The 13,957-nt window shown below is 38.8% G+C and overlaps 2 protein-coding genes across 5 annotated transcripts in view; both read left to right on the top strand.

The window, feature by feature from the left end:
- Positions 1–13,957, top strand: part of LOC146407216 (olfactory receptor 1N2-like) — a 204,885-nt gene that overhangs the window by 39,430 nt on the left and 151,498 nt on the right. The window lies entirely within an intron of this gene.
- On the top strand, positions 5,816–7,397 carry LOC110258945 (olfactory receptor 1J4-like). The gene has a single exon (XM_085012598.1). It carries the CDS (start codon positions 6,270–6,272, stop codon positions 7,209–7,211), a length of 942 nt encoding a protein of 313 aa, XP_084868724.1. The 5' UTR covers positions 5,816–6,269; the 3' UTR covers positions 7,212–7,397.

Here is a 13,957-nt window from a genome sequence, read left to right as displayed (position 1 = left end):
ATTCTATTATTGAAAAATTTTAAATTATTTTTAATTTTTAATGTTTGTGTTTGTCTTTTTAAACTTTCTTAGACTTTATTTTTAATCAAAGTGTTGATCATTTACAATGTTGTGTTAGTTTCAAATGTACAATAAATTGATACAGTTATGCAAACACACACATACACACATACATATAATCTTTTCAGATTCTTTTCCCTGATAGGTTATTACAAAATACTGACTATAGTTTCCTGTGCTACATATCACTTCCATTCATTACTAACAGTAAAACTATTGGTGAACATTTGAAGTGTTTCCATCTTCTGGCTATTAAATAAAGCTCTTATGAACATACTTGTATAAACCTATGTATAACTATATACATTCTTTTACCTTGGAAAAATTCATACTCATATGCTAGGTATATGTTTAATTTTTTAAATTGTTCCAACTATTTTGCATTCCCATGAGCAGTGTATGAGTGTTCCAGTTCCATCATATTTTCAGTGACACTGAGTGGAGCATTCTTTTCTATTTTAGTCAGTCTAATAGGGGTGTAGTGGTGAAACCAGTTTACAGACCTGGAGCCACCTGACTGAAGGGTTGTCTGTGTTCCTTTGGAAAAATAATTCTGTAACACTGGGGTATTTTTTTAACTTCTTGATTCTCCCTAATTCCATGCATGATTCTCATCATTCTGAAGCACTTGTCACCATTTATCTGCCATTCATTTTGCCTATTTTTTTTCTATGCCACCTCCATTATGGATGTGTGTTTGAAGAGAGGGATTTCTGTTTATTTATTATCTGTTATGTCTCTAGAGAACGTATCAGTATTAGATTTGTGGGAACCTTCATGAATATTTAAGTGAATGATTGAAAGAATGAACAAATGAATTCATTCAACAGTTAGCAACCACAGTTACCTGTTGTGAGCCATAACTGTAGTGATGCAAAAGCATTTACAGTAAGCCTTAACACTTAGTATGCTTTCATTATGTGCTCATTTAACCATCCTTCAAAGTCACAGAAAGACTGTGATTATTATTTCAGTTTTTAAGTAACTGAGTCTCAGTGGTCTTTGACAAATTGCTCAGGAATGCTTTCTTAGTAGGGGAAGAACACAGTCATTTTTTCCCCAGAGTTTTATATTCAACCCCCACTCCCCTGAACAAATCATAGAACTTACCCTACAAAACCTTCCAGGGGAGTGGGGATATGTGCACATTTTAAGGGGCTTTGTGTTCTAATGAACCTATGTCAGTGTTGGGGGTGGAAGTCCTTCCACTACTTGTGCCATACAGAGCCCTAGGGAGAAACTGCTATGATGCAGCAGAGGCCATGGGCAATGGGGTAACTGCTGCTTCTCATTGAAAACTTGATGAGAGTACCAAGAAATCACTGATATCAGGGATAATTTCTCCTGTGACACCAGATGCAGCTCAGGCCCTGTGGACCCTAATCATCCTCCTTCCTGAGGGCCCAGGAGGGAGTTGGGCAGTTGCCCCAGTGGACTCCTTCTCTAGTCAGGACCTGGGGTGGATTCCCTCCCAGGTCTCTTTAGGAATGAGAAAAGTAGATCTCCATGTGCATCATTTTGAAGCTGGAGAACTGACACGAGAGTCTGTACAAGTCCTCAGCAACCGAGATTTGCTCTTTTTCATTGGATCCTGGGTCTTCTGGACATAAAGTGAGGATTCAGGTAACAGAATTAAACAGAAGGTATTTGAACTCAGAGCATAGCTATAGCTCAAGGATCCCAGAAACCTCCAGCCAGGCATGCATGTTTGTGTGTGTGTGTGTATGTGTGGGTGTGACAATCAGAGACATTAGTTGTGTTTGTGTTGTGTTGTAAGAGTCTGTGTGTGTGTGTGTGTAACTGACAAACACCCTGAATGACACACACTATGATATATAGAGGTCAGAGAAGCCTGGACATTTCCTCAGTGTGTGCTTATTCTACATGCATCTGCTGCTTGGGCCCTGTTTGTAAGACCTTGTGCACTGATTGTGATTAGAATATGAAAGACTACTTGTGATAAGAAGGCATCTGGTCTAGGATGCTTGACAGTTCTGTGTGTGTAGCTGTGTTGTGCATGTGTATTTTGTTTGTGAGTTTTGCATAGATTTGTGTGAAGCTGACTCACACCCTGTATTTACTTAGAGCATAAGCCATAGAAATCCATAAATCTCCATTTGTGTCTGTGATAATGTGTGAGTTATTTTGTGTAAGAAACCCACACCCTGAGTCATACAGACAAGAAATAAATATTTGTTTACATATAAGTGTGTGACATTCTCTCATTTTTTACCATCCACCTGCCTGAAACCAGAAAGCACAGAGGCAGCCCATAGGAAACTGACTTTGCAGAGCTTTTAACATCCATTTTTCTGTGATTTAACTACCCCAGCAGGGCACTTGGAAGCTCAAGGCTTTTGACACTCTGCTTTACTTTAGTAAAATAGTTTAGAAATGAAATGCTCATTTCTGGAATCACATTCTTTGACACCCAGATCTTTTTATTTTCCCCAGTTAATAGCTTTGTGGCCTTGGATTTGGCACTGGTGATTCCTAGCTTCCAGCACTGTTACAAGGGATCATTCTAATTGTTGACAGATCCTGTCTGTAAGGCTCTTAAGAAGTGAGACACATCATAAGCACTTAGCAAATTGTAGCCCTTGGAGACACAAAGACTTGACGTTCCACATCCTATTGTGCTGGGGACAGTATTTTCTAAGAAAACAGGAAAATCAAGCCCATCCCTAGGGTCTCTATCAACACCACTCCCCAGGTCACACACTCTCTCCTCTTCAATATTGAGCAATTTTCCAGCCACCACTTTGCACATGGTGCTGATGGAATTAAAATATCACATTCATATTTTTCCCTTCTGATCACATTGGAGCTCCTGGGTGTCATTAGGAGCTTTGGATCTCATGCAGGAGATCTGTGAGATCGTGGGCTAGGTCTGATCCAGAAGTTTTCAGTGAGAAGCCTGTGCTTGGCAGGAGGATCAAGTGCCTGGTCTCTCCTTGTGCCCTGTTAACTGATTCAGTTAATAACCCCAAGCAAGTCCCTGGTCTGGAGCAAGGATCTACTGACAGATTCTTACACAATGTCAAGTTTCTATCCCAAGGATATTTTAACATTATCTTTAACTTCTCACATTTAATAATGACTTTAGCTTCTCCACCCCCCATAAAAAGAAATGGGTGGATTCTCTGTCTAGTGAAAAGTTGATTAGAAAATCAATCTTTGAGGGAATGCCTGTTTTAACTCAGAGGGTTATGAACCTGTACAGTATCCATGAGGTTGTGGTTTTGAGTCTTGGTCTCACTAAGTAGTTTAAGGATCCCATGTTACTGTGAGCTCTGGTGTAGGTCACAGATTCTGCTTGGAGCTGTTGTTGCTGTGGCTGTGCAGTAGGTGGGCATATGCATCACCAAATTGATGCCTAGCCTCTGAACTTTCATATGCCGAATGGGAAGCCCTAAAAAGCAAGCCAAAAGAAAGGAAATCAGGCTTTGAAACTGCCTCTTTTATGTAGTATCTATGTGAGATTCTTTAAGTGATTTCACTACTCCTGTTGGTAAAATGCAGGGAAAAAGCAATGTCTTCTTTACTTTCCAGACACAAATAAAGGTTGATGGATTGAATGAAATTGAAAGGATATGAAAGGCACTAGCAAACTAAAGGGCTGCATGTTGCTGGAGGCCAGCTCTGGCAGCCAGGGAATGTACCCTTTTTCCCAAAGGAGAGGGATGGACGTCGGCTTTTGCAATGGAGACAGCCTCTTTGTCCCTTCTTTCAGGGCTCTGGACTGCTCAAATTTTATTGGCATAAGTGGTTGATTATATAGACAGCTTTTCACTACAGATTACATCACAGTGTTAAAAGTACGTTGGTTAACTTTTACATGGTACAGCAGCTATACATCATGTTCTAACATCTTTGTCTTAACTAAATTTAGTGAGTACGATTTAAGGGCAATTAGGTACAATACATCATGTGCAAAAGAGGAAACTCAGTACAAATCATCCCATGGCCAGCAAGTCTCCACAAGTTGAAGAGGTCACAGACACAAGAATTGGGCATTCACAAATCTTGTTTTTAGATTGGTGCTTATCTTTAAAGTGTTATGGCAAGGAGACAGTATAAGAAATTATAAACCAACTTAACTAGCTATCACTTAAAAGCTACTATAACTCATAGCTAGGTGTCTTTTGGTCATGAATAATATATGTCTAACTTCTATGAACCTCATTAAAATCCTAACTCTAAAGTTTACTGTACAACTAATTAGTAGACAAACACTGTGTTTTAATTAATTTGGATATGAATAGGGAAAAGTCCTTCAGGATGAAATTCTTATTATATTATTGTTGTAACTTTGTTAAATCACAAATCACCACAGGAAAATAAGAATGGAAAATAAGAATAATAAGCAAATAATCAGGAAATACTGAGGAAAACTGAATAACAAATATAACAACAGGATAGACTAGGTCACCCAAGAAACATTCCATGTTCTCCAGCACAAACATGGAAATGGTTTTCCTAGGAAAGCCCCAATTTTTCCCCATCAACATCAAAATGAGAGCTGTGTAACCTGAGGCCTGCCCTCAGCTTGTACCATACAGGCAGGCTTTCAACCTGACCAGAAGCCCACCTTCGGCTTGTACTGTTCAGGTGAGCTCCCTTCCTTGATTAGGAACCTGCCTTTAGGTTTTTGTGCCATCAGGCAAGGTCCTTGTTTTGAGTCCCTGCATTTTCTTGGCTCCCCGCAGCTGCAGGAATATGTGTAGACAATTATATGATCAGGAGCACGCCTTTAAATCCTGAAATAGTTCTTCAGGTCCTGCCTATTGTCTAACTAAAGGGAGGGAGGAACTGTACAGTCATAGGAGCAAATATTTCAATATATTTTTAATAAAATGGGAGAAAATTGTGATTGTAGCAGTTACCAACTCTATAATCATCCAAGTTTTGTATTTGTTCTGAGTATGTTGTTGATAAACTTTTGTTTATTTATTTTTCTTTTTTAAAGCCACACCAGGAAGTTCTGAGGCTATGGGTCAAATCTGAGCTGCATCTGTAACCTATGCCATCACTTGCAGCATCACTGGATTCTTAACCCACTGAGGTCAATCCCATATCCTCAAAGTGACAAAGTCTAGGATCCTTATCATGCTGAGACATAACAAGAAATCCCAGCTCCTTTGATTATTGAAAAATGCAGTGAGGCAATCATGAAAAAATGTATTTGTCTGCCATTATGATCATTAACTCTTATATCAGTATGAAGATCAATATTTGAAATAGTGCTGGTCATTCAGTTCACTGATTTCTAAGAGAAACCCCAATCCTTCAGGATCCCTCAGCTTTCAGACCCCATCTCAGGTCTTAGGTGTCTTCCTACTGATGAATATCCAGATCTGAGCCATGTAGATGGAGATAGATGGAGGTCCATGCACTGAAGTAAGTTTTCATTCTTGGTAAGATGATAAACTTGCATTAAGACAAATTCCACCAGAGAACTTACCCCAGTGATAAGATATGAGCTCAGAAACTCACCTGGAGAGTGTGAGAGCTCAGAGAGGCTAACATGAATTTTAGGTCAGTTTCTTGATCCTTTAAGCAGACCACATCATAGTACTGCTTTATTATATTCCTGAACTTTATAATTTTGGGGGGGGAGGGTGTATGCAGATTCTTTCATTCAATTCAACTATGCTATTTTTAGTGTTTATTTTATGCAGGACAGTGTTCTTAAATATTAATGCCTAATGAATGAGAATTCTCTGTGTTAACTCTATGAATGTGCAATATTGGCATCTTCACATTATAGAGGAAAAACCTGAGGCCAAGAGAGATTTAGCATCCCAAGTCCAACAGCAAGAAAGTTGTGGGACCAAATTCATAAAGTAGAAAATCTTGTTTCAGGTTCATTTAGTTTGTCCTTTGTCAGATGTGTCCTCAATCATTTAATCATGAGAGAAGAGGTCCCATAGGCTCTATTTAATCTGTTATGTCCATTTAGTAGGGTAGTGTCAGAAACACAGTTGATTAAAAACAATAAAGAAAGAATATGCTCTGGTTTTCATCAAAAGGAATCATGTTGATGGCGTGTCACTTGCTTTGGCAACACTAGGTCATAAAAGAATTGTAGGCAGTTATTTATTTTCTCCATGAGAAAATGAGAGACACTGGTGTGGTGGCCATGATTGTGGCTTCAATGTCTCTGATATTTCCCACTCCCCTCCTTCACTAGCAGACAGGAGAGGAGCATGAGGAGGGAGAACCAGAGCCACATATCCAAGTTCCTCCTCCTGGGGCTCCCCATCTGGCCAGAGCAGCAGGGCATCTTCTTTGCCCTATTCCTGGGCATGTACCTGACCACTGTGCTGGGGAACCTGCTCATCGTCCTGCTCAACAGGCTGGACCCTCGCCTCCACACCCCCATGTACTTCTTCCTCAGCCACTTGGCCCTCACGGATGTCTCCTTTTCATCTGTCACTGTCCCTAAGATGCTGATGAACATGCAGACCCAGGATCAATCCATCCCCTATACAGCGTGTGTAACACAGGTGTATTTTTTCATATTTTTTGCCTCCATTGATAACTTACTTCTTGCAGTGATGGCCTATGACAGGTATGTGGCCATTTGTCACCCTTTACGCTACACCATCATCATGAGGGAAGATAGGTGTTTTCGTCTATTGGTTGGCTCCTGGCTCCTCTCCTGTGCCTATGCACTGACCCATACCCTCCTCCTGGCTCAACTGTCCTTCTGTGCTGACAACATCATCCCCCACTTCTTCTGTGACCTTTCTTCCCTGCTTAAGCTGTCCTGCTCAGACACTTCTCTCAATGAGCTGGCCATATTCACTCTAGGGTCTGCATTTCTCATTTTGCCATTGAGTGGCATCCTGGTCTCTTATGGCCACATTGGTGTCTCAATCCTGAAGATCCCCTCTACTAAAGGGATCTGCAAAGGCTTGTCCACCTGTGGCTCCCACCTCTCAGTTGTGTCTCTATTTTATGGGACAATTATGGCAGTGTACCTTCCCTCCTCATCAGGACAGTCCCATGACAAAAACATCATTGCTTCCATGATGTACACAGTGGTCACCCCCATGCTGAACCCTTTCATCTACAGCCTGAGAAACAGAGACATGATATTGGCTCTGGGGATTCTTTTCAGAAACAGTAACGTTTTTGTAAAGTGAGTATCACCTAACCAAGTTCTTATTTACTCACTGACATTGTTATAAATGCCTTAAAAATGGTGCCTTGGTCACCATGTCTCTATCACTTTCCTCACTGTCCTTTAAATTGTCATTGTTGGAGGATCAATCTCTTCCCCTTTAGTCATATCTCTTTTCCATTTATTTTTCCATACCCTAAATATGACATTACCCACAATATACATTCAACTTTGATGGTATTCAAAACACCAATATCTTTGTGTATACATGCTAGTATGTTTAAATTTTTTTCAATGTATTATGTTATAATTACATTTTACTTCTTACAAATTTTTTGAAGTATATATGTTTTTGATTTTATTGTGATAATCTATTCTTGGGCATTGCTTTTTAAATTGTTTAATTAATTATTTAGAAGTACATTTGTCTTACAATGTGGTGTTTCAGGTGTAGTGCAAAGTGATTAAGTTTTTTATATAATATATAGTATATATAAATATATTTTCAGGTTGTTTTCCCTTATATGTTATCACAAAATATTGAGTACTGTTCCATGGTTATACAATTGGTCCTGTTAGTTATCTATTATATATACAGCAGTGTGTATATGCTTATCCCAAACTCATAATTTGTTCATTCCCCCTTTCCCTTTAGGTAACCAATAAGTTTGTTTTCTATATCTGTTTTTCTATATCAGTTCTGTGTATAGGTTCATTTGTGCTTTTAGGGCAGCACCCAAGGCACGTGGAAATTCCCAGCCTAGGAGTTCAATCAGAACTACAGCTGCTGGCCTACACCACAGCCACAGCAAGGCCAAATCCAAGCTACATCAGTAACCTATACCACAGCTCAGGGCAATGCTGGATCCCTGAGCCAATGAACAAAGTCAAGGATTGAACCCACATCCTCATGGATACTAGTTGGATTAATTTCCATTGTGTCACAATGGAAACTCCCCACATCATTTTTTTAGAAAAAAAAATTAGCAATAAAATAAGCAATATCATATGATGTACATTTTTCACTGTCTGGTTTACTTCGTTTAGTATGATAATCTGTAGCTCCATCCATGTTGCTACAAATGGCATTATTTTATTCTTCTTATGGCTGAGTAGTATTCCATTATATATATGCACCACATCTTCTTTATCATTCCTCTGTTGATGGGCATTTGGGTTGATTCCATGTCTTGGCTTCTTGCCTTCCAACACTACAAACATTCAGTTAAGATTCTAATGTTTTGTTTTAGTAAAGTTCAAAATGCTTATCTTGTGATTGCAGTATCAAGTTAATAAAGTACTTTTGATGGTTTGCTAAACCTAATTAAACTTTAATTTGTGCTTTTGAAAATAGGGGAGCACAGAGTAGTCAATCCAATTATCCAATTTCCTCATTCCAGGAAGACTAAATCCCCCCCCCACTTAAATTGGATGTTTGTATTGAGAACAGTCTATAGCTATTGTATTAATTTTAGTCCAGGAAATGAGGGTTGTCTTTTCTCCAGATATATCACTTCTAATATGAAAAAGCTAAATGCATGAATTTATAATTTATGCACCCAAAAATATCTAGTGCATGACTACCATGTGCCAGGCAATGTTCTATGTTTTGAGTATACAAGTTAAAAAAAATGTATACCCTTGTAGAGGTTACTTTCAAGCACCTCTGATCCAGCTCATCCTTCCCCTTTTTTTCCATAGATGGTTTTAACCTTCTAAGACATCCTAAACTTAACTCATTTTAAAAATTGTCTTTGTTTCTTCCCTGGGATGAAAGTTCTATGGAAGATGGGTTTCTATGTCTAGGAAATATACAAATTCTATGTTTTTCATAAGTAAAAACTTCTGTGAATATAAGGAGGCATAAAAAGGGGGGAGCAGAAATTCCTGTCATGGCTCAGTGGTAATGAACCAGTTAAGTCTCCATGAGGACTAGGGATCAATACCTGGCCTCACTTAGCAGGTTAAGGATCCAACATTTCTGTGAGCTCTGGTTTAGGTCACAGACCCATCTCCATTCCTGCCTTGCTGTGGCTGTGGTATAGGCCAGAATCTACACTTGATTCCACTCCTAGCTTGGGATTACATATGCTGGGGATTTGCCCCTACAAAAACAAAAAAAAGGTGGAATAGGGGAGCAAGAATTCTGGGGTGGGGTTCATAATTTAACACATTGTAATCTAGGTAGAGCTCATTGGGAAGGTAACATCCAAAGACAGTTGCAAGGACTGGGAAGTGAGCCATGGGGCTGCCTGGGAAAAGCATGGAGATCAGCACCTAGAAACACTCTGAGGGGAGATGGTGACTGGCCTATCCCAGGGACAATAATGGAGCCTCTGTAGCTGTTCAGGACTAAGTGGTGGAGGGGTGGTGGGTGATTAGTTCAGAGATATCAGAGGGCTTGATTTATAGGGCACCTGATGTCATGGTAGGTATATTAGTCAAGATTACCCAGAGAAGTGAAAAAAAAATAGGGTGTGTTTGTGTGTGTAAAAAAGAGTTCCAGTTGTGGCATTAAGGGTTTTGTGTTGTCTCTGCAGTGGGTTAAAGGATCCCATTGCCACAGCAGTGGCATAGGTGGCTACTGTGGGTCTGATATGGTTCCTAGCCTGGGAATTTCCATATGATATAGGGTGTCCAAAAGAGAAGAAACAAGAGAGTGAGAGTTTTATTTTACAGAATTAGCTAACATAATTGTAGAAGCTAGCAAGTGTAAAGTCTGAAGGGTAGGTTGGCAGGCTGAAAACCCAGGGAAAATTTGCAGTTTTGAGACTGAAGGCAGGCTACTGACAGAAATGCCTCTTCTTTGTGGGAGGTCATTCTTTTTCTTAAGGTCCTTAAATGACTGTATAATGAGAAGCCTCATTATGGAGGACAGTTTGTTTTATTCAGAGTCTGCAGATTACAGTGTTAATCTCACCCACAAAGATACCTTCATGGAAACATCTAGAATTAAGTTTGATCAAATGTCTGGGTGCTGCAGCATCTCCAAGTTGAATAGCCAAGTTGTCTCACCAAGTTGACATATAAAATTAAGCATTATAGTTGATTTTATTGTTTCTTTAAGAATACCCTGATTTTTGGAGGTATAAATGACATAAAATAAACTTCATATGGCTAAAATATACCATTTGACCCATAAAACCAAATACAGAACCACCATATGATCCAGCCATCCCCCTCCTGGGCATATATCCAGATAAAACTACAATTCAAAAAGATACACCACTATGCCCACAGAAGCACTGCTCACAATAGCTAGGACTTGGTAATAACATACCTTTCCATCAAGACATGAAGAGATACAAAGATGTGTTATAGAGAGAGAATGAAATACTACTCAGCTATAGAAAAGAAAGAATACCCTTTGCAGCAACATGATATAACTAGGTAGTCTCATACTAAATGAAGTAAGACAGACAAAAATCATATGATACACTTATATGTGGAATCTAAAATATAGCACAAATGAACTATCTATACAACAGAAGCATGCTCATAGACTTGTGGTTGCCAAGGGCAAAAGGGAGTTGTAGGAAGAGTGGGAGTTTGGGGTTAGTAGATTAAAACTCTCACATTTAGAATGGATAATCAATGAGATCCTACAGTATCACACAGTGAACTATACCCAGTCTAGTATAGAACTATACCCATCCTGGGTAGACCAGGATGGAAGATAATATAAGAAAAGTTATGTGAATACACATACATATATATGACGGTGTCACTTTGCTATACTCCAGATACTTGCACAACATTATAAATAAACTATACTATTTATTTATTTATTTATTTAGTCTTTTTGTCTTTTCCAGGGCTGTACCCATGGAATATGGAGGTTCCCAGTCTAGGGGTCTAATCAGAGCTGTAGCCTCCAGCCTACATCAGAGCCACAGCAATGCCAGATCCGAGTCATGACTGTGACCTACACCACAGCTCACAGCCATGTTGGATCCTTAACCCACTGAGCGAGTCCAGGGATCTAACCTGCAACCTCATGGTTCCCAGTTGGATTTGTTAACCACTGAGCTATGACAGGTACTCCCCAACTATACTTTTTAAAACATTTAAAAAAAATAGTCTGCATCTATTTTTTTAAAAAAATTAAAATGTATAGTTGATTTATAATGTGCAAATTCCTGCAGTTTTAGCAATGTAAAGACATGTATATGTAACTGTTTCACCATGCTATACAGTGGAAAAAAATGAATTGGGTAAATAAACAATTTAAAAATTTTAAATAAAGTATATGCTTTGACTAGTTTTGACCTATATACACATCCATGAAATTACCACCACTGCTGTCAAGATTGTGATTCTCCCTGATGTCTACCCTCCTGTCATCCCTGTGCTCCTCCCACCTGTCCCCCAGGGAACCACAGACCTGTTTTTGTCACATGAATTAGTTTTCATCTCCTAGAAGCTTATTTTGATGGAATCATACAGTGTATAGTCTTTTCTTGCTGACGTCTTTCACTCAGCATAAGCATTTTTAGATGCACTCATGTTCTACTATGTATCAGTAGTTCATTCTTTGCATTGCTGAGTAGCATTCCATTGTATGGATATACCAGGGCCGTTCCATCAATGCACATGTACAATTTCTTTTAACTTTTTTATTACTGTAAAATTTTTAATTATTTTAAATTTTTAAAATGTTTCTGTTTATCTCTTTTAAACTTTCATTAGACTTTTAATCAAAATGCAGTTCATTTACAAGGTTGTGTTTGTTTCATGTGTACAACAAAGTGATAAGATATACATACACGAACAGACAAATATATTCTTATCAGATTTTTTTCCTGATATGTTACTACAAATTGTGGAGTATAGTTTCCTGTGCTATATAGTAAGTCTATGCATTACTAACAGTAAATCCATGGATGAACACTTGGGGTGTTTCCAGCTTATGGCTATTTCCTAAGGCTCTAATGAACATACTTGTGTAAACCTATGTATAAATATATACATTCTTTTTACTTAGACAAATACCTCGTCATGTGCTATGTAAATGTTTACCATTAAAAAAAATGTTCAAACTATGTTCGAGCAGTGTATGAGAGTTCCAGTTCAATCATATCTTTAATGACACTGAGAGCAGAAGTCCTTTCAATTTTAGCTGGTCTAATAGGTGTGCAGTGGTTAAACTAGTTTATAGACCCAGAGCCATTTGATTGAAGGGGTGTCTGTTTCTTTAGGAAGGAATCCTGTAACACTGGGGTATTTTTTTAACTTCTTTTTTTATTTTTTTCTATCATGTATTTATATATACATATATATATATTTTTCTACTCTACGGCATGGTGACCCAGTAACACATACATGTATACATTTTTTTCTCATGTTAAGTATTCAATTGTAAGTGACTAGGCAGAGTTCCCAGTGCTACATAGCAGGATCCCATCACTAATCCATCCCAAAGGCTAATGGAACAGAATAGAGAACCCAGAAATAAACCAAGACACCTTTTATCAATTAATCTTTGACAAAGGAGGCAAGAATATAAAATGGGAAAAATACAGTCTTTTTTAACTTCTTGAGTCTCCCTAGCTCCATGCATGATTCTCATCATTTTACAGCAGTTGTCACCATTTACCTGCCATTCATTTTGCCTGAATTACTTTCCTGCATTACCACCCACTTGGATGTGTGTTGTAAGATAGTATTCCTAATTATATTATTATCTATGTCTCTAGAGAATATATCAGTATTACATTTGTGGGAACCTTAATGATTACTTAAGGGAATGAGTGAATGAATGAAGAGAATAATTCATTCAACAGTTACCGATCAGAATTGCCTGTTGTGAGCCATAGCTGATCTCTAGTGATACAAAGACAGACAATAAACCTTAACATTTAGTAAGCTTTCATTAGGTGCTCATTTAATCATCCTTCAAAGTCACAGAAAGACTATGACTATTATTTCCTCTTTTTAGAAATTGAGTCCCAGTGGCCTTGGATATATTGCTCAAGTATGCTTTCTTAGTAGGGGAAGTACCCAGAGTCTTTTTTCCAGAGTTTTATATTCAAATCCCCTTCTCCTGAACAAGGCATAGACTGTGCCCTACAAATACTTTCAGGGGAATGGGGAGACATGCACATTTTAACAGCCTTTGTGTTCTAATGAAAACCTGTGTTGGGGAAATTGCAGAAGCCCTTCAACTGCCTGTGCCATTCACTGCTGTTGTGAGAAGCTGTGCTGATGACACAGAGGCCATGGGCAATGGGGACATTCCTACTTCTTATCAGAGACTTGTCCAGAAGCTTAAGGTACCACTGATATCAGGGACAGTTTCTCTTGTGAAACTGAGTACAGCTCAGCCCCTTTGGACCCCAATCATCCTCCTTCCCAAGAAGCCAGGAAGGAGTTGGGAAGTTGTCCCAGTGGACTGCTTCTCTCTTTGGGGCATAGGGGGTATTCCCTCTGGGGTTTCTTTAGGATGGAGAAAAGATCTCCTTGTGCATCATTTTGAAGCTGAATAACCAACATGAGAGTCTGTACAGTCCTCAGGCCTCCAAGGTTTGCTCTTTTTCTTTGGATCCTGGGTCTTCTGGACAAAAAGTGAAGATTCAGGTAATAGAAAGTAGGAGAAGCTATTTTTACTCAGAGCACAGGTATATCTCAGAGGGAGCCCAGGAACTTCCCCAGTCATGAATGTGTGTTTATGTGTAAGTGTGTGTGTGACCATCAGAGACGTTAGGCGTATTTATGTCTGTGTGTGTTGTGTTTTAAGAGTCTATGTGTGTATATGTAACTGACAAATAC

This window comes from Sus scrofa, chromosome 1, assembly GCF_054392235.1.
Source record: "Sus scrofa isolate SSC_HxYL_T2T_F1_AM1 chromosome 1, Sscrofa_HxYL_maternal_Yorkshire_Landrace_v2.0, whole genome shotgun sequence".
NCBI lineage: Eukaryota > Metazoa > Chordata > Mammalia > Artiodactyla > Suidae > Sus > Sus scrofa.
The sequence above is the reverse complement of the archived record's forward strand: the minus strand, read 5'-3'. Positions and strand labels throughout refer to the sequence as shown.